Source organism: Numenius arquata, chromosome 8 (genome assembly GCF_964106895.1).
Source record: "Numenius arquata chromosome 8, bNumArq3.hap1.1, whole genome shotgun sequence".
Classification (NCBI taxonomy): Eukaryota; Metazoa; Chordata; class Aves; order Charadriiformes; family Scolopacidae; genus Numenius; species Numenius arquata.
This window is the reverse complement of record NC_133583.1, coordinates 43195738-43217378: the sequence shown is the minus strand read 5'-3', so window position 1 is coordinate 43217378 and position 21641 is coordinate 43195738. Positions and strand designations below refer to the sequence as shown.

At 39.8% G+C, this 21641-nt stretch overlaps 1 protein-coding gene across 2 annotated transcripts in view; it reads right to left on the bottom strand.

Annotated features, from left to right (window-relative positions):
* Positions 1 to 21641, bottom strand: part of BCAR3 (BCAR3 adaptor protein, NSP family member) — a 54161-nt gene that overhangs the window by 1078 nt on the left and 31442 nt on the right. For both annotated transcript variants that reach the window (XM_074152377.1, XM_074152378.1), the window contains exons 3-10: positions 10618 to 10746; positions 9026 to 9468; positions 8282 to 8382; positions 5820 to 6460; positions 3000 to 3115; positions 1973 to 2144; positions 1655 to 1797; positions 652 to 854 (exon numbers count right to left, since the gene is read on the bottom strand). In XM_074152377.1, coding sequence (XP_074008478.1) covers positions 652 to 854; positions 1655 to 1797; positions 1973 to 2144; positions 3000 to 3115; positions 5820 to 6460; positions 8282 to 8382; positions 9026 to 9468; positions 10618 to 10746 — 1948 coding nt within the window. The remainder of the gene's footprint in view (positions 1 to 651; positions 855 to 1654; positions 1798 to 1972; positions 2145 to 2999; positions 3116 to 5819; positions 6461 to 8281; positions 8383 to 9025; positions 9469 to 10617; positions 10747 to 21641) is intronic.

Sequence of the window (21641 nt, the reverse complement as noted above, 5' to 3'; positions counted from 1 at the left end):
ACTGGGACCAGGCTATCCTTTGCTCAATTCCAGTTGTCTAGAATTGTCATTATAGCCTCACCTTAAATCTAATTACTGATGGATACATGCTGCCTGCAGAAATACTTACACTGCTCTCCCCTCCCTTAATTCTTTCTCTGCAAGTTTGAAATGCAAAGTCACATTATTAACGTGCTGTTGCTTTCTGGCTGCAAGCGGTCAAGATCTCAGTGTTGCATCTTGCCCTGCTGTAAAGAATCTTATTTAAATGATGGGTGGTGTTTTATTTGCAAAAATCAGAGTAGGAATTTTAAATTGTACAGAAGGCAGGAAGTTATCCTTGGTCCTTACTGTACGTTCCATTCAGCTGCTAGAAGAGTCAGCATATGAAGTCATGAGAACTTTTGAGTATGTCTAGCAAAAATGTATGCTATGTTGCTCACTGGAGAACTACAGCGATGAATAATTTACTGTCTGCTTTTAAACAATATTGATGTTGTCCTCAGATTGAGTTTTCTGCAGGACATTTGCTACTGTATCTCGATTCCAATGAAAGAGGAGAAGAATTTCTTGCACTGACTTTCAGCAGCACTGAGGCGGAGACCTTACTCTTCATACGTAACCCAGACATTCTGTTAACGTGCAGCAGTTTCTCCTACCAGTGCTCCCTACCTTCCAGCATCCGCTCTGCAGTCAGGCTGTACGTTTCTGCGTCCTGTGCTATCTGACGAGCTGTGGCCAAGTGCTTGAGCATTATTTCGCAGCTCTGGTCGCTGCTTTCCCACAGGTCCACGCCTTCAAAAGTGACGGCTTGTCGCTCCATCAGGGTGACGAGGGGCATCAGCAGTGGCACTGTTACGTTGTTTTGTGGGGCACTGATGGTCTCTGGGATATAGAGAGTAACAAATGAATCATATCATCAGCCGGTATAAAACCTGCTAATGGAAGAAGGCATTGTAGCCGCAGTTTCAAAGTTGGAAACTACTGTTTGTCTTTTCATCTTTCAAATTAGCACCTGCCCTGCCAGTTCCCAGTGAACTGGTTGGGGAGAAGGCCAAGACAAATTAGTGTTGGAAAACTGTATTTGCTACAGGAGAAGGCTCTGCTGAATTATTAGACAGTGGCATATCATTCCAATAAATTCTGTGAGGCTAAGAAGTTTTCCTTCTCTACCCCTTCTCTTAAGAGAAATGTTGAGTGAAATGTTATTTCCCTCTTGCAACCCTTTGGAGACCAGAGCTGCAAAGACTCTGATGTAGGAGCACCTGATGCGATCAGAGGAATTATCTGACTGACCCATTCTTTGTATTTGAGGATTCGTCCTCTGATCCAATAGGCAAAGCAAATAAAAAGCAAATAAAAAGCAAAATCTGCCCAAAATCTCCTCTGAGGAAGAAGGAGATTTTTTTTTCCTGTCTTTGCAGCAAGAAGATGCAGTGTTTCAGCTTCTGCTCCACAAAGAGGGAATGTGGGTTTGGGCATAACATCATAGTCTGTATGGGTACACGTGCACACTGATGTTTGGCTGGCAGACTCTTTCCTTCTATTTCATTGTCTCACAGTGCATTACACAAGTTCCCGTAGTCGTTCTAACATGTGATGCACAGCTATCCAAACAGCAGCGGCCTCATCTCAGGAAATCAGTAGTGGGAGAGTTAAAAGGCTAAATAGAAACCAGTGTCGCTCATACTCACTATTCCACTCATCTTGTCCTTCATGCAAAGCTTTGCTAAACGGCTTCAGCTGTTTTTCATACATAATGGCAGTCTGGGTATAGTGATGTCTCAGAGAGGTCCAGGTTTGTTCTAACCTCGTGACCTGTTCAAACAAAACAGAGAGTACCCATTATTGACTCCATAGCAGCTCGTAGGAAAAGTACACTGCTAGCGACAAAGTTTCTGTTCTGATGATTTCTCTAGTCTTGAAGAAATTAAATTAAATAAACCATCAAATAACTCCATGTTTTGGAACATAAAGAGAAACAGGTTTTTACCTGTGGCATTTCCAGTGCTTTCATAATGGCAGAAAATGCATACAAATCCCCCAGCGAGTCCTTCAGCTCCACTGCAACTTGGATGATCCTGTTCAATGTCGCTGCTCTTTCTTCCACATTTCCTGTGCAACCCAAGATATCCACAGCTATTCCTATTGCCATGGTATTGTGTCTGTAAGTAAAACAATTTATACTACAGGTTACAAATTATTAATAATACATTATGCCGTAAATGTGTTCAGAGAAGATCAGTTCAAAGGTATATTTCAGTATCTTGGTGTGCCCAGCAAACTTACCAACATCTTTGTATGAAGATCAGTAACACCATTATATGCAATATATATATACACAAATTGGTTTTGAATTTCCGTTTTAATAAATTTAACACATTTTCCTAAGGTACTACTACTACACAAAATTCTGCTCAAGCAAGGAACGAATGAACACTTAGTGGAAACTGCCCCAATTCCCTTTTTCCTCCACACTCAAATCCTGGGACCTCCCCCCTGCATTTCAGCAACCAAACTACGGAAATCTGAATCAGAAGCAGAAAAGCTGGCTCAGGGATACGAGACCCTAATTGTTGTCCCTTAACTTGTGCAGAGGTTTCACAGAAAGCTTTGCTGACCATTTTTTACTTTGCTAGATCCTTTAGCCTCTCCCCTAGCTGCAGAAGGCTGCTACCTTCAGTCTCTTCCACAAACACATGCTCGGGTAGATTATAGGTCCCCTGAACTCTATTTACCTGAGCTCTTAAAGGAGAGCTGAGGGTGTTCAGCAGCTCCAAGGACCCGGCTTTCAATGCAGTTCCCCTTTCCCTGCGTTACATGCAGGGAGTTGCCCCATGACCTTAAAGAATTTTTCCTATGCAAAAAGAAGTCATACGCTATCTCACTACATTATCTCCTGTACACATGAATTCAGAAAACGTGCAGGAGAGCATTCTTTGAGGAAATGCAGAGTACAATGTAGCAATGCTCTGATCTTCTGGCCATCTGCCCTGGAAATGACTAACAGGAACATTTACCTTTCAATTAGATCAAGGCGCAGTTGATGTCCGTAAGGCAAGGTAATCAGTTCAAGACCAGAGTTCACTCCCATCATCCTCCTCATCTCTTCAGAAACTTCTAGTATCCTTGCCACCTGTCAAGTGCAAAAATTTGTGCATGAGTTTTGAAATTAACATATTTCAAAAAAACCCCCTATCTCATAGAAGTCCTCCAGGTTAGTGCAGGGCATATAGAGCTAAGTGCTCAGCGTGCAATGTTAGAATGCAGTCAATGAAGAAAAACAATTTTAATTCACTTACACACATTCAATGCCTTACACAAAAAGACCGATAATATATTTTTTTTGCACAATTCAGCTGTCAGAAAAGCATATAAAAGGTGTGACCAAAATGCTGTATCAAACTTCTGTCCTCCGCTTCCAGAAGGAGATTCATATGCAAGCTCTGAGAAACGTGGTGCTCTCTTGGCCTGATCCTTGTCACGGTGGCACCGCTCCTTGGCCTTAAAGATGTACACATTAGCTTCACCACCTTCATTTCTAAAAGTTCTGCTCGGAATGTTTTTGAATTACGCCACAGAGTCCTCATGAGGATTAATTAGTAAAAGTAAAGAGGATTAAATTAGTAAAAGTAAAGAGGACACTGAATGTTGAGTGCCTAATAAAGTCAGTATGTGACAGCTGACACCCTCACCAATTTGTCTTTGCCTTTTAAACATACAGTATCAGCTACTGGTTATATCAATAACAATTATATATGGTAATTACAAGCAAAACCACATTAATATGATCATGTGAGATTATCTGCTGGTTTAAGGCCTGTATGTTGACACATTTACAAACCAATCTGTCTGCTAGTTCTGAGACACCCGTCATCAGGCTTTCTTGGTTATGAAAAGATGAAAGCAATCTAAGCCACACAACAAGCCTCACTGGTACAAAATCTAGCACTGCAGAGAAACCTGTTTCACTTCTGGAGAGGCAGGAGTGATATGAAGCCCCTGGAGACACAGCGATTGCTACTCCTGCGTCACAAAAAGCCCTCTCAGGTATGCAAGCGGCAGACAGTCACTCCGCACTTAGCATATGGGTGCTTCTTTCATTATTAGAAATGTCATTATCTAAAAGGCAAACTGAGCTACTGATGCCAGGAGATCTACGAACTTCAGCCTTATCACACATCTCAGTACAAAGCATTTATTCTGGCCTGTTGACATGCCAATCTCCTTGTCTCATGCAGTTCTTATCAGTGCAGTTGAAGGCAAGAAGTTACCAATGACTGACAGTCACTGGCCCTCAGCACTGCGATACGAAGGGAAAACAGACTTCTCTACGTGTCCCAGCTAGTTACTGTTCCTGCTTCAAAATGCAAAAATCTGTTTCTGTGAAACACTCCCGTGACTCTTAATTGTACAGGCTCCCACACTTCCAGCAGGCCAGTTTCCTTGGCCACATTCCAAAGTTTATAGGATTTAAAGTTAGATTAATAATGAGCTGATGGAATATTTTATATATGTATAAACCCCTTACTACTTTATGCCTTCAAGCAACATACTCTTTACCGATATATTAAAAGACATTCTGGCTATTGTTATTAGGTTGAAGGAAGAAAAGGTGAATTTTGGAACTAAAATGTTAGAGAATGCTGTTACTACTCTTGGAACCGTAGTAAAGAAGCCACAATCTATCACTTCTGAAAAGAGCAAGCAGTTGTGGAGCTGAGATTTTCTGAGTCACCATGTCTGCAGGAAGCCTCACTTCGCAGCAGCCAACACGGCTACCGAGGGGAGAAGCCGTGTTTGCTGTTGGCAGGAGCCCAGCGCTGGCAGGCAACTCAAGCACACGCATCATCCCCTGCTGCTCCCCTCAGCTGCCCCCTTCCCAGACCCATCAGACACGTTTCTGCGAGAGCACCAACATTCCCACCTTCTTTCTTGTCTGCAATGGAGGCTCTCAAGCTGCTCTTAAAAAAAACCAACCAACCAAAAACCAGCAAAGCCCCTGACACTTGGTTCCTGTGGCTGCTCTGTGGCAGGTACAGCACTCGGTCATCCCAGCAAAGTGGTGCAGATTCAACCGCAGTTGCATTTCTTTCATTACACAAAGTCATCGCTTCGTAAGGAGATGACTTCTCCAGTCTTTCCATATTTCAGATCCAAGAGCTGATCTCACAAGCCCTGTCAGCTGAACAAAGTCTACGTTGTGAAAAATAATTCTTTCTGTTTTTACATCTTTCTAAACAATTCCACTAGTGATACAGTTCTCCCATAGGAGAGAAATGCAGAAGTCCTGGTAGCTATTATCCCACACCACCTCTCCAGCTGTAAGACAGAGACTCAGGCAAGCACTAGAAGAGCAGCTAATTTTAGAAGTTTAAACATATTTAGTTCCATTGAACTAAATATTACAGCCAGCAGTATGGCAACCAGGTAATGTCTGTCTATTGTTTGCCCTTGCAAGATAACGAGCTATTTCCTGTCACGAGTAGTTCTTTCCACAATGATTTACAGCACAGATAGCTCTTCCTCCAGTAGAGAAGAAAGGGTGAATCACAGATATACAGCAACTGATAGGAGAGTTAAGAGATGTATGGAACACTGCAAATTTGAGTGTAAAGTCAAGGATGGTGGGAAGCCTTTAGTCCAAAGGGTTTGTCAATGTTCCTGTTCTTCAAATGGGAAAAAAGCCCAACAAAACCCCTAAAAATTCCTGCAAGCAAGTAAATACATTTATTACATTAGCTGCAAATCTACCCATTAATCTTTTCAAATCAGTTCTTTAAAAGGTCTAAGCTTGCACAATGTAAAATAAAATGCAAGATACTTTTTTTTTTTTTTACCTTGCAGTCCATTCTAAGAATATGCTGTGCAATAAGCTTTGGATTGTTGTTGGTGAAAAGCTCCTTAACTCTTCTTAACATTGATGTTTCCAATGGCTTGTTTTCAGGAGGAAGTAGTCTGGATTCAAAATCATTGGGTTTAAAACTAGACACCATCTCAAAAACAGGTGCAGAAAAGATGCTGTCTTCTTCAGCCATCTCAGTTGAAGCTTCTAAAGGATCTGCAGAGTTCATGGTAGGGTCATCTTCCAGGATGAAATAGTTTGTTTCAGAGTTCCTGAATGAGTGCTTTCCCTTCTCCTTTCGTCTCAGATGTTCCACATAGCTGTTTTTCTGACATAAATGTTCTTTTGTTGCTGCAGGATCTCCAGCAGGGCTTAGTTCACAATAGTGTCCCTCTGAGCTGTGGGAAGCCAAAGGAGAATCTGGGGGCTTCATCAGGGGTGCTTTGCTGGGTTTAGGTGGAGGCTTTGGACAGAGCTGACTGTCTGAGCCTCGAAGAGCTTCCCCTGCTTGTAACTCCGAGGTGACTTTCTGAACAATTGTGGGGCTTAGAGAAGGTTCACTGCCCGTTCTAAACGCAGGAGAGCTTGGACAGGAGTCTGCATCTGCTTCAGGTAATCGAGATGGATGTCTTGAACCTGCAGGGGAAAATGGTAATTTAGAAGGTCAAAACACACAATTCCTGATGTCTATCCCAGGTTCATCTCAATACTGTTTCCTGAGGCAAATATTGTCAGTTCATGTCAATTATTCACCAACAAAAATGTATATGAAATTATATTTTGAGGAAAGAGCTAGCCAGCAAATTCCATTCACTTGCTGATCCTCCCAAAATCCCAAATACACAGAACAGCTGCACCATAATATTACTCTGTGGTAATGCTGACAATAATTCCAGTCCCTGACGCATACATAGGCTATACTGTCAGAGCTGGATAGTCTCCATGGCTTGGAATAGGAGGTTTCTTTGTAACCTGATCTAGGCTATAAAAACAGAAACTTCCAGCCACACCACATAAAAGATGAGTCATTTCTGAGAACGACAAGTTTGAGATGAAAGAAAAGCTTCCCAAAGTCAAGCCTGAACCTGCAATAAGGTATGGAAGGAATGAATTTCAGGGATGCTAATCTTTTTGCTAAACAGTAGCTGATTTGAAGAGCTGCAGAAACATCCATAAACTTCTCTGTATTTATGCCTCATCCTGTACTCACTGCATATGCAAACTGCGGCATCCAATACAGGACCGAACCCTGTATCAGACATACCCAATCTGCATTTCTCAGTGCATTTGCTGGTACCTACAGCAAAGCGGCCACTTGCAGCATGTGGGCTTTACTGCTTGTTTGCAGCTGGCTCTCAATTTGTGCAGACAACTCATAACCAGTATGATATCAGAACCTGCTCAGAGAACCCCATGACACAATGCACAGCAGAACTCTTCAGGTTAACTGTTAGAGTACCAAAAGAAAAGTTTTTGCGGCCATATATTGGAGTAAAATAATCAATTCAATTACAGATGGACAGAAGCTCATTTTATGAATGCCCATCCCACTGTTAAACACAGGAGCACACCCTTTCTATCAAAATACAGTCTTGCTATAGATATACTTCGTATTATCTTTGTCTTGAGAAGTTTCCACAATAGGCACTATAAATTTTAACAGCTACCATATTCAAAATCACTAGCAGCCTCGGAAGTCAAACACTAGAATTTGTCCACACGGGAACAGATGCATTGTTACAAGCTTCCTTACGCAGTCTGTTAATATGGAAACAATTGCTTACACCTCTGAAGACTCTGAAATATAAAAAGCCACAATCAACAACTGATCAAGAGTTGGTACACCTTGTGTCGCTGGAGGAAGACAATGCCAGTGGCCATGGAACCAGACAGCAGCAAAGGTGTTGAAAGAAATGAAAAGCAAAAGGCATGGCATGGAGAGAGAGCTTGAGAGAGACAGCGGGACAGAACTGAGTACAAGCACCATGGTAGTGCTTTTCTTCCGGTGAGGAACACTACCACATCTGCATACATCTACTCTGAGAAAAAGCAGTTACCAGGATTTCCATGAAACACCGCTCCTACTTAATAGACTTCTGTCAGAATGACGTGGGTGAAACAAGTCAGTTCTTGCAAAGCACAAGTAAGGAAAGGTACTACTGTCAAAAAGGATATTAAAGCCAACTGTAGCTGTCATTTCTTTGGTGTGGAAGCCTGCCGAGTTGTGCGCTAAGGTACTCAACTACCTGGCGTGTTGCAAATTAAAAAAAAAAAAAAAAAGTATTTTTCAATGGCTTCAAGAGCAAGCAGTATGCTAACACAGCTTACATTAGCCATTGGATATAACTGTACATAAAGTACACTCAGAACACTCAACAGTCTCACTTTGGTGTGAAGTCTAACAGACCACCTGGGCACACACAGATTCTAAGTGCGAAACATTTAATTAAAACATACCTATTAGCAGATAGCTCTCGGACTGGTGAGCCTTCAGAGGGAATCTTTTCTCTAGAACATGATCCAAACTAGCTGGCTGGCTACCACTTTTTTCTTTGTTTCTAGAGTAAACAAAAATGCAAACAAAAACATATCAATATATCCAACACTTAACATATTCTGGCAATTCAGTATGTATATCATAGCCAGGGCAAAGGATCATTACCTTCCCCCTTGGGCAGCGTACAAAAATAAAAGGTACTTCATACTTTCATACTGTTGTGGTAGTGATGAAAGGGGCTATAATGTATGTGTGACCCCACAGCATTTTTGAGGGTGTTTCTTTGAATGTTGAGACTTTTTAAAGGAACATTTTGGAACATAAAGGATTTGGACACTGAAATTAGGATCCTTTACTCCATACATGGCATTTTTATTGCATAAGTGAAATATGGAAAGAAAGACTTCTCTGGAGCAGCAGTAAAATTTTATTTTAATCCTTTGTCTTATACTAGTCAAAATTTGCCAAGTCACTGAAGAAGTTCACTGCTTTTGTACTTCCAGAGTCTACATTTGCTCTCATTCTCTGGATTTGATGATTTTTAGCAAAGGGTTTTTAGGGCCTAAAAAAATTCTTTGCTAAAAATCAGCAAACCCTCACATCTAGTCTTTCGTCTAAAATCAAAGTGAAAACTCACATCAACTACAGCAGGAGCTGACGGAGTTCCCTCATTTCCCTCCATAAGGACAGCAAAATTAAAGTACCTCAGAAGATTTCCTCTGGGTATGCTCTGCTCTGGGGATTGCATGCTGGATATACCAAGACTCAGCCTTTTTGAAGTCTCTGTTTTTCCTTCGGGGATACTTGGCTCTTTTTGTCGGACTGGAGTTACACCATACTTTTCTTCTAGACACCGGAGAGGCACGGTCCTGTTGATAGGCTGAAAAATAATTGCTCCGCTCTGCTTTGATATTGGTGTGCGATTCCCAACGTAGTATCTAACTAAGCCGGGGATACTGTCAAAACTTTCAAGTTCAAACTGATACTGAACGCGGCAGTAGGCTTCATTGAGTCTTAGAACCGTTCTGTTGATTTTAAAATGCTGAGAGGTATTTTTCCACTGACAGGTAAGAACAAAGTTCCCAGGACTGGAGAGAGAATCCCTAATCAGAAAATCTCCATCTCTCTGAACTAGGCCTTCTGCCACCTTTGAGGAAAAAGAATTACACAAAAAAATACTATCAGAATCAGAAAACAAGTAGTCAAACAACACATCACAACAAAATATTCTTAAAAATAGGACTGAATTTGGCTGCTCTGGGAAGACAGAAAAAACCAGGAATACAAAGCAAAGTATGAAGCATGGTAGAAGAACGATGTCTCCAATTCTAAAATTAAGAGCTCATCCCACAGCAGAAATCTGGAGGGGTTTCTTGGAAAATGCCCAGCAGCCAGAGGCATGACCCACTTTTGCATACTTATAGTTTGCTAATAGAAAATAAGGCATGAAGGGAAAGCAACGACTCAGGATTTTAGAATTTAAAGCATCTGAATAGGCAATCACACTGAAGTTTAGAGGCCATTACCACAGGACCTCAGAAACTGTCCTTTCGTTATTACCTTAAGTGACGGAAGCGTTCATTTTTTATTCTTTGTGAATACTGCATAGTAGTAGGAAGGGTCAGAAAAATCCTGGTTTTCTGTTTTGAGCTAGTCCTTTCATGCGGTAACTGCGCATCTAACAGCTAAGGTTAAGCGCAGCGTGTGGCTGCTCTGCCCGCTCCCCCCGCCGCCGCCCAGGGCAGCCGCCAGCTCCGGCCGAGCCGGGTCGGCGCAGGGGATGCCCGCAGGGGGAGCTCCAGCTGCTCCGGGAACCCACGCTCCAATCCAGCCACGGCTTCACCATATTTTTAACTACGTTTCTAAGGATCAAAAAGGAAGGGATAGCATAGATTTTCTTATGTTTTGTTTTGTTTTGTTTTTCCCCTCCCCTGAATTCCAAGCACAAGAAAGAAAATAAAGAAGAACACTTTAACGCTGATTAAGAATACTGAACCAAATTAATGTCAGTTAGTCTGAAAAATATGGTATTCTCATATAAAGCTTAAATTCCACTTCCACACTTATTCAGTGCACATAAATCCTGAAATATCTACATTTTTCACCAGTGTCTGCCTTGAATCCTTCCTCAGCCTCATTTTATGCCAAGCTGTGATAAATACCATACCTTCCACATGAATAAGCATTATGTTCGTCCTAAATTAATGCAGATATCAGAGCTGCATATAGTACTTCAGTGCAATTCTGCTTGCCTATAAAAGCTCAAGGCACTGTTGGCAATGCAACGACCACGTACCTGCCGAGGAATACGTCCATGGTACCAAGCATGGCTCCGCAAGTCTTCACTACTTAGCTGCAGTTCTTCCTCTAACTCCTTCTTCAATTTTTCTGGGCTGTTGTCCATAACTTGCCTCTCCCTAGAAAACTGCAATAAAAGATTAAAAGCTTCAACCGTGCCAAGTTTAGTGATTAACATTTTACCTGGGTTATAACTTCCATCACATGATCTGAACTAGCCACTGGAATGCAGGTGCTGCTGGTAGCAGGCTGGCTTGGCTCTCTGGATTGTATTTGCAAAATCCAGCATTCAGTGAGATAACATGGGATTGTTATACACTGCACGGAACAGAGCAAAGTGTTCTGTTTGTACACCAAGCTAATAATGACACACCTACAAAGCCACTTCTCATATTACTTTCTCTTTCCCATAAGAATTCTAACTATCCCCCCCCCAAAAAATGGAGCTGGACCCAAATGCCCGCCCTAATATTCTTCCTCCTGTTTAAATTCCCGTTTTAAAATTAAATTCTCCCCCCCATCTCTTTGAACCTATCCAATAAAGAACACTGCAAATGCAGCAAGACAGGCTAACCTGGACGTACACAGTTGTTCAATATTTCTGTTGCACTAAAAAAAAGTTTGCCAAAGTAGATTTTCAACCTTGAAGGGCTTACTTCTAATAGTCATTAAATCTGCATGTCCAAGATGTTCCCTTCTTAAAGGAAAAAAGCTCTTGTTGCCCCTTAGCACAAAAAGCATGAGATCTGCTTGGATGTATCTCCATCACTACTATACAACTACCGTAAGATTTTCTGGAAAATTTCCATCTTCATCTTTTCTTGGAGTACAACTTCCATGCTGGACCACTCTGGCTCATCAATCCTTCTTGCGGATGCAGTGTTGCTAACAAAGTAAGGTGCAGTATCTTCCCTAGAGAGCTGTCATGTACTCTTTCATAAGCACTCAGTGGAGGGAAGTTCTTTGGACTTCCTTACGTTCTCCAAGGGCTGGGGATTCCATCCCATTTTTACTGTTTCTGAAGAGTTTCAAAAGCCTAAGACACCCAACAGAAACAGGTTCATTGCAGGGAACATGTTCTACACTGATCAAAGAATCAGAGTATACCCTCTCTTAAAAGAAAGTACATTTTTAAAAAAGAGAGAGGGGGTGAGAGAGGGGCCTCCAGCTGGAGAGCAGACTAAAATACAACGTTTTTCCCCAGTGCATTATGGATTTTTTTCTTTGCTCTGGATATGAGCCAAAGCTCACAGGTTCCCTTCACTGACACACTGATGTAAATATGCAACACATGCATTATTTAAAAAAGAACTGGGAATACTCGCCCACCAATCCTTTTCTTTCCATGAACACTGCTCTCTGTAGCATTTTCTTCTTCATATTGAATACTCACAGCACCTAACCGTGGGAGCAGGTGGAACACATTTAGCACTTCTTTCAACAATCCTCCCTGCAATTTCAGCAGACTGAATTACAACTAGATTACTAGACAGCAGATTTTTGGTGGAATAATGCCAGAAGAGGCATCCTGCTGCCAAGCCTATTTAAACATGCTGGGAGCCCAGAGAAATTCTGAGATCAGTTCTCCTCTTCTCTCTGCTTTTCTCAGAGAAAACTAAGGCTTCTCTTAGACAAACACAAATGAGTGTAGTAGCTTAACAGGAAGGCAACAGATAAAAACAACCTGGTAAAGAATCACTTTTCACCTCAGATTGGCTTCTGTGAACAGGGTGATATTTATCCATAAAAATGTGGTTCAAAATGGACAATCATTTTCAACAAGGAGTAAATCCTTTGTGCTTTTGTACAGTCAAGGGCTTTCATCAACTCCTCCCAAGCTTTACAAAAAGAAAAATCTGTGCAGGAACAAACCATGCCACAAAAAAAGACCTTCACTGCAAGAGCTCTTTCATAAAAACCATATACGGGAAGCGATTAAGTTACTGGGTGTAGAAAGAGTCATAGAAGAGGCTTGGTGTGGATTCAAGTCCAAAAGCATATCAGAGTTCAAAACGTAGTCAAGCAAGGCCAAAAATCTCCCCTCCACTCCAAGCTCCTGTGACCTGTCAGGCTACCATAGCTAAAGGCCTAGTGGCACATGCCTGTCACCTCTATTTCCCAGCTCAAATGCCTGGGTACCCATGTAAAGCTGACTGGCATGGATTCCAGAATTAACAGTTAAACCGTTTCACTGCCACATCTTCAAACATTTACATAAGCTGAAGGTAGAGTGAAGACTGAAAGGGTGAAAGACTTTTCAAGAGCACTTTTCCCCTGACTGCACAAGGAAGTAGCCAGAGAATTTTTAGAGTCCCCCCTCCAAACTAAACAACAGTGTTCAGTTGTAACAGTATACAAACCTTTTACATTCATAGTTGTGTATTTTGCTGATCTTCTGAAAGGAACTATTACTTTTGTGAGAACTGTATTTAAGTTTTTGAAAGATGCTTTTGACTGAATAGAGATGTTAAAACACCCCAAAACTACTGTACAAATTGTTACCATGATTCCAAAACCATCTCACTGTATCTCAGTGGTAGGCAAAGCTACTGTAAATGGAATAGACTATAGCACACAAATGCAGTAACTGAATTTGCTTAGGAAAGCTAGATTCTTAGCCAACAAAAAGAGCTATAGGTCTTTGTGAACAGGCTAATTTCATCCATTGTACTGACAGAAATTATTTTAAAAAACAGGCTGATCAAGTTACAGATACACATGAATTATAAATACAGCAGAGAAACCTAGAATTTCTTCTGGTGGTTAAATGTATTTTTCACTACTCAAATGAATGTAATGAGACACATATTGCACTTGAATAACATCTAGCAGCACAACAGGAAAAACATTTAAGGAATCCAAACCAGCTGAATTGTTAACATTCATGATTATTGGTTTGTTAAAAATCCTTTCCACCATGGTCTACCACAGTGAGCATGCTCTGATTGCCAGAGGTCAGACATCTCCTGAGATGAAGCAAACGTGCTTAAATAACCCTTGTGCAACTCCAAACTTAGTGGAAGAACTCCTGTGGCTAGCACAAATCCCAAAATACATGGCAGGGGGAAACTGCCTAGGTAAGCAAGTTTAGTAATAGCATGTCTTCCTGGACAGTTTTTTGTTGGCTGAAACTGATTTTTTTTACAACCTACATCCATTAAAAGAGAAGTGTGACCAATGAACTGGCTATAATCACCCAGTCTATACCTTTCTAGTCTAAATGCTATACCCAAGGTCCTGCAAGAATCTCTGCATACACTGAACCTCTCATCGGGCAAGTAAGGGCTCAAAAATCACTCCAGGCACAGCCTACACAAGCATGTTAGTCTGTAAATAAGGAAGAGTGTAAGCTTAGAGCAGCGTAATTAGCTATGTCAATTGACTTTCTTTTGAAAGAAAAGGTGACCTGTTCCACACAATGTGACGCAGATACTCCAGCCTCATGTCCCAGTAGCACCCAAAAGTTAACAGACAATAATGGCATGCTGTAAATTTGCACTAACTTCATAGCAACAAACTTTCATTTAGTAGTATGTCCTCAGTTTATGCCTTTGTCTAAGACATTTTGTTAGCTCCTGCCCAGTGACAGAAAGAAACTTGAATTTACATTCACAGTTAGTTAGTGAAGCGGATGGTAAAAAGAAATTTAGAACAAAAAAAAAATCTAGGACAAAAATTAAAGACTTCAGTATGTTCTGCAATGAAACAGGGTTGAAGTGACACAGGGAAGCTTCCAGTTCAAATTCTTTAAGATTTCCAAATAGTAACAATCCTGTCAGAGATCCCTGTAATATAAAGGCAAATCAAATCAGCAGAACTCCTTTCAAATACAGATGCTTTTCCTGACCTACAAAGAACTCCCCTTAAGTATGTGTTTTCCAGAACTGTTTGTTCACGTTTTAGTCACATTGTTTCCAGTCCTGGTGCTATTTTAAGATAGTCCTGCCTTGCTGACTTTTTGTGAACAGGTCTTTCAAAGAAAAATACAAAACTATTTAGCAATACAATATTATCAACTCCAGCAAAATCCCGGAATCTTACTTACATACCCAATGGAAAACCTAAAGAGCCAAGAGTTAAGAAGGAGGAAAAAAATTTCTGATCAGTACAGTTATTTTAGAGTTTTTAATAAATGCCATGGAAGTTTATTATATTTCACAAAGGACTTCTACTTCAGGGCCATTAAACTAAAAGCAGGCTGCTCTTACAGATGTAACAAGCTACCCTTGATATTACATATTTTACTTTTTTCAGGCAAGTATTAAACTAGCATACCAAACCTGGAAAATATCAAAATTTAAGGAAGTAAAACATCAAAATATGATATTATTCAGGGTAAATTTAAGGAGGACTTGACCTACCACAATATGCTGTACCTATGAAACTTGTTAACACATTTTAATGGGAATTTCTCACAATCATCTGTTGTTTGTGCATCCAAGGGGTTACTTTCATTTGAGTGTTTGGCACTCTCCAAAGGAAATTCACTATTATCAAGCTCTTGTGACAATCACCATAGCTGAATTTATCACATTAGATGAGAATAATTTTTAATTGTGCTGAATAATCTACTGGATGAGTTTGGTGGTAAACAAAACAGAAGTCCCACAGTTATTTCTATTGCCTACTGGCAGTGGATTATTTTTCCAGTTCCTATCTGCAACAACTCCAGTGAAGTGCATGTACCAATGGAGTATCAAAATAGCTGAGAGAAGAATCACACAGGTTTCTACATATATATCCAAATTGCACTTTATGTGTTCTAGCTTTCATGGCTTACCTCGATCATTATTAATTAATTCCTCTCTACAGTAACCAAGTGAAATTTGTTTGGTTGGTTTTTAAACAGCTTGAGTTATGAGGGAAAGAATTCTACTTTTTAGATAGTTTGGAAGTTGTCCAAAATCTGTCATACTAGATCATCTCCTTCACTTCTGATAATGTGGAATTTCATATCACCTCTCTTTGTATCCTTCTGGCAAAATATTATTTACTTAAGCACAGCCAAGGACTGTTATAGGTACATGACTAAAGGTGGCCACATTTCCATCCAATCTCAATTATTTCCTGGTGCTTTGCACAGCTCTGCCAGCTGATCTTTAAATTAGCCCAACAGGCAGCCTTGGAACCATCTGATTTTCTCTTGCCTCAAAGGTTTCAAGAAAAAAAAAAAAGGAAAGACATAATTATTAGGGATAAATGAGAACAGCTCTATGAAAACTGAAGCGTGATCTGATTGAGGAAATAAGTCAAGCCAGTACCTTTCCTAAACTTTTAATAAATATACTGTATTTATCTAAATAAAATCTATTATAGCTTTCTCCCAAATCTGTCTTTTCTCCAACACTGGAGGCCTGCTAGCCTGCTATGTTTGCTTAAGTGCACCATGAACTCTAGACTAAAAATTCCCGACCTCGTAAAATCACTAGGTCCTACAAGATCTCCAAATTAATGAGGAGAGATGGGACATGCTTTGTGATTCAGCACAAACTTAAATTTTGTGAGATTTACATAGCTTTAGCCAAATGGATAATTTAACAAAAAGACCAATCAAGAGAAAATGTGGTGGTGATGCTGGGGCAGGGACAGGAAATACCAAGAGGGAAGACAAAGATGTGAAATGAGAAAGAAGGGAGGGGACACACAGACACAGGACACTAAAAACATCTGGAAAAGTGGAAAATTAATGAAATTCTTCTATTTCCAAACCACTAGAGAGCAATTAACTTGTTCATACAGAAAATGAACATTTTATTGTCAAAGTTCCAATTCTGGATTAAGATATAGTTCACTGGCTGCAGAGATCCCTTAAGTCTCTAACCCTGTGCTCTTGCAATCCTGATCAGACTGCCTGTCTGGCACTATGAGTACAAGCATTTTAAAATATACGGTTACATCAATTTATAGCATGTTTTAATTTTATTTATAAGGAGTACAATGTATTTCATTTCACTTATAACTCTACTAATCGACCACCAAACCCAACAGACTTGCACTAAGAATTTAAAAGAATACCTATGTGGAACCAGACTTTCCATCTTTGTTTAAAAACATTCTTGTCAATCTTTATTTTCCCCTGCACAAAAAGGTAGTATCATTGGCCAAGAACTTACAAAGTGACAAGAACACAGAGAGAGCGCTATTTCTGAAATAGTTATTTTGAGAAAAAAAAACTAATGGGAAAAAGGGAGCTTCTAAATTCAGGAAACCATTTTCTGATTTACTTGGACATTTTGAACTACAGCTGTGGCAATGTTCATCACAGGGGCAGTTTTCTCTTTCAGAGTGCACAAAGTTCACACAGGACTATAACGAGTGCTTTGTTAAGTAACGGGAGGTGTACAAAATGGATGATGAAAGTCTCTTTGCATAGATAACTGCCATCTTCTGCAGGATGTTATTTTTATTTTCTAGTGGCTTAATTGGTTGGTTGAGAAATAGATCAAATAATATAGAAGCTTTTGCATTGCCCAAGATAGAGGAGAGAAATCTTGAACTAATCAGAGAGATGAATTAATACAGGAGAATGTAATTGAAGCCACAAGATTTCTATGTGCTTGTTTAGGTAACAGGTGACAACCTTTGAGGTTACTGATGAAAAGAAAACAAAGCACTGTGAAGACTTCCATCATGACTGTGACAGCTCTTTAAATCAAATAAACTCCATCATGTGCATGTTCTCAGTCTGCCATTATGAACAACATCACCTCCCTGACATTCACATAAAAGTGGCCATTTCTTATTAACTACTAAGTGAGGTATTTGCTTGGGAGGAGGAAAATGAAAAAGGCTTTCAGTACCAAGTTCAGTCTAATGTTAACTGAAAGTAATGGAAAGGCTTAATTCTAGTGGACTCTGCATCCACCTTCCACTGCAACACTACACTGATGACAATTCCTTCATTTTGTAGGTGATCACATTCAGAGCTGTGAGGACAGCCTCATTTCTGGAATATGGGTCCTCAGAAATCCTCAGTTTAGAATTAGTCACATCCAAATCTCTTCATTCAGTGACCCTGAGGGATTTTGACTACCAAATCTAATGGATTTTAGAAGTTGGGTAAATTTTTTGTTTAAATCTGAGAAATACCTAAATGAAAGGTATTCCCAAGAAGTTAATTGCATAAATATCTACTGGAGAATGTTCCCATTCCCATCGAACAGGAACCGCTTACAGAGCACCAGTGGTCTCTCTGCTACCTATATGTTTATGATAGAGGTTATACTGCAGTGAAAATTTGATAAACTGTATAAAATTACCATGGGAAACTGAAAAAAGTTATACAGTATAAGACTTACCAAAAATCAAACTCAGCAGCAAGACAATGGGGAATCAAAGTTCAGGGAACTATACAAAATTTCACATCATTTCGATTAGTCAGTCTTTTCCCATCTGGTCCTGTCCAACAACAACACATCTAACATCAAAAAGGCAGACGCATAATGCTGGGTGGTGATGACTTGTAAACTCACGTTATCAAACCCAACTGCCTCCACATACATGCTGAAACTGGATACATGAAGCCCAAGGATGCCAGTGAAACAGATTTAGATCATCACATACTGAAGAAATATTAATTAAGATCTACTATCTATAAAAAGTGTTTGCAATTCATCCAAGATAAGAGATGGCACTTGCAGTAAGTAGCTGCTTATAAAAGGCTTCTTACGCATGCCACGTTCATAGCATTAGTACATTACCCAGTAATGTGCTAGATCAATGTGCTGGAACTTTTAAAACTTGGCAGTCCCGATAATTTGAGTGGCTTTCCCCTTTTGCGCAGCTTCAGCTGAGGGTGAATCATAGCAGAGAATTAAGAATGATGATACTTGAACTTTCCTTCTGATCATGACAACCATACTAGCAAGAACTGAAAACAAATGTCTTGTGGCAAAGATAACTTTATTAATTTAGACCTCTTCATTTCTTAAGTCACTGTTTATCTCTGATTTAGTCTTAACTTAATTCTTAACTTCAAATAATGCCAAAATTAAAGAACAGTATTTTGGCTTGGAAATGGCATGTCACAATTTAGAATTCTCTCCTCACTTTTTTTTTTTTAACCACAAACAGGAACCCCTTGCCTTGAAATTTCCCTTTGTTTTCCTCAGATGTAGAAGCTCACCTTAACTCTAAACAGCTATTAAAACCAACCAGGATTGTAAAAGGTACTGACACATCATCACTGAAGAATGAGTTGATCCAAGTTCAGATCTTCTGCACTGATCATTATATTTTCCATTAACGTATGGGAAAACGAATCAAACATCTGCTATTGAGATCCTAATTTCACATGCTAAAATTAAGTACAGCAAAATGTGAGTGCTCAAGTGATGTACAGTTTCCTGTGCTTTGATGAGAGACAACAACGCATCTCTGAGCTTGGCCACATACTGTTCTCAATTAAATTAGACAACATAATTAAAATTATTATTTAATGAAATTAAAATTAATCTCAGTGCAGCAAAAAATCTGAATCTCTCAGAGGTAGCTGTGGACTTCAACATGCTTATTTATGGATCAATTTGGTATTTCATTACAACTGTAATTACTATTAAAACTCAGAATTAATCCCATCTAGTTACACAAACTGATTTTGCTTGAAGCAGTATGTTTTCACAATTTAAGTAAGAAGACAGCTTAGGCCCAGTTGTTCATACCATCCTAGACACTTTATTTCACGGTACATACATCATTTGGCCCTAAGGTGCGGACCTTATTTGATTTGACCAACAGCTGTTTCTATACCTATAGCCACTGTCTCGTCAGCAAAGGCACCCCTGTTTTCTACCATCAGAACTTCTTAAAATAGCAGTCCATCAGATTCAACTAATGCTAAATCTGCATGCCAGAACACATGCATTCAAATCTATTTTAAATGCTGCAAATCTCTTTAAATAGAACTGTATTTTTGAAAGAGCCCAGCTGTAATTTGTTTCTACATAAATGGTTTTATTTTTTACCCTCCATACAGCAAACACTATTAATGTTTCAGTTTCTCTAGAGACTATATGGATTAGACGAAATGGAAAGTTGCCATGACAACACCACCGTTATTTTAGGTATTAGAAATTCATGCCAAGTTAAACAAAGGGCATGCATGGTCAAGAACAACGGTTTTATAACCATTCTGACAGCGAACAATAAAACCCAATGACTTTTTTACAGTTTTAGAGCAGAAGAGTTAAGCCTTATACTTAAAATTGGAATGAAAATGAAAATTAATTACAGTAACAGGAGAGCATCTTTAGCTCCCTACTCTGATAACTTCTGAGATTTGTCGCAGTGAGAAAGAGAAGAGAGTCTGATCAGAGTCACTTTTTCAGCGTGCCCAAAAGATTGAGTCCCACACCCCACTTTCAGAAAAGGACAGCTAAAAGGCTAAATTACTGAAGGAGAGAGAAGGGGGGTGGCTGTTCCCAACTTTTAAGTGCCTCCATCAAAGTCTAAAAGCCAACAGTCGAGGAGATAGCAACCTTCACATCCTTCCTCCTTGCAAGTGCTCCAGAAAATCTATACGCATTACAGTGACTTATAGAGCCGACTCTTTGCTACTCAAAGAACAATTCAAGCATAAATCTTAAATAAAAAGATTTAAAAGCTTAAGTGTAGCTCACAGATCCTCAAAAGGAGACACCCCACCTGATTACAATTCAATTCCCAAATTCTCAAGTCACTTAGACACTTCCATAAGTGTGCCTCTAAATGTTTATAGAGGCTTTTTCTTTGCATATGGCCCGGCCCATGGCAGGAGGGTTGGACTAGATGATATAAAAGGTTCCTTCCAACCCAAACCATTATATGAGTATATGATTTTGTGCAGTCTCTAATTAAAAAAAGTTCTAAAATATAAGGACAAGTCCAAAATTATCTGAAGTGTTTAAAAAAACTGAGATCTTGAGCACAACTGCCTATGTTTTCAGCAAGTAGGTGAAACAGTTAGGAAACCAAGTGGTCTGATCAGTTAAATTCTGAAAGCTTGAAACTTTGCTCAACTTCTCTTCAGCAAGTCCCAAACCAGGGCATTTTTAACTTAGTGCCTAAACATAAGGACAGTCAGCTTCAGGCTCACAAAACTGAAAGTTGTTTAAGCTTCTCTCTGAGACAATGGTGAATTCTAAAGATGTTTTTTAGAACAGAATCAGATTGTACCCAACCATCATATAAAAACAAATACTTCTGAACAAAACCTAAAAGCATCGCTGACTAGCACACTATGTATTTACTGTTATTGAAAAAGTAAGTCACCTACCTTGACTCCGATAATAGACTTACGATGATAAAAGCAGCAAAATGCTGCAATCAGCATTTGAAAAACATTATAATCCTTCGGCATTTTCAGTTCTGCTGTTTGTGGTTCCCCAAGACTGAAGATAAACAGTCACTATTAGCAGTTTTCAGAGGTTTACCAACCTCTTTAGTATAACAACTGCCTGCCAGAGCTGCTACACCCCCCTACTCACGTATCAGCCCAGGACACTTTCCACAGCTGAAGCTGATACTATCAATTCAGTAGCCGCTGGCATGCTTGCTTCCAGCATGCCTTATAGAGAGTGCCAGAATCCTCATGTGATCCGTTTCACTCACCAGTGAAATCCTAGCTCCTCTATCTTGGTATCCCCTGGATCAGAGATGTATTGAAGCCACCAGCTCAAGGCAAACATCTCTTCTTGATGAGTTACAATACCTGACTGTCTCCCTGTGCTGATAAAGGCTTAATCAGTTGCTCCAGCTCAATCATGCAACGTCTCTATCTCCATCATCAATAATACGCACATAATACACATACAAGAAAAAAAACGAAAAGCAGTTGATTACTGTTTGACAACTGTTACTCTTCATACTCAAATAAGAATTACATCCTTAGAGCTTAGGTAACCAAGGAAAATGATAAATCTGTTTGTTTTTAATTAGGGAGCTTCTGGCAAGCGGTCCTTGGAAAAAATAGCAAGAAACCAACACTGTCAGCATGGTTAGTATTAGTGGAGCAACCAAGGTACATTTATTATTTAAAACAGCTTT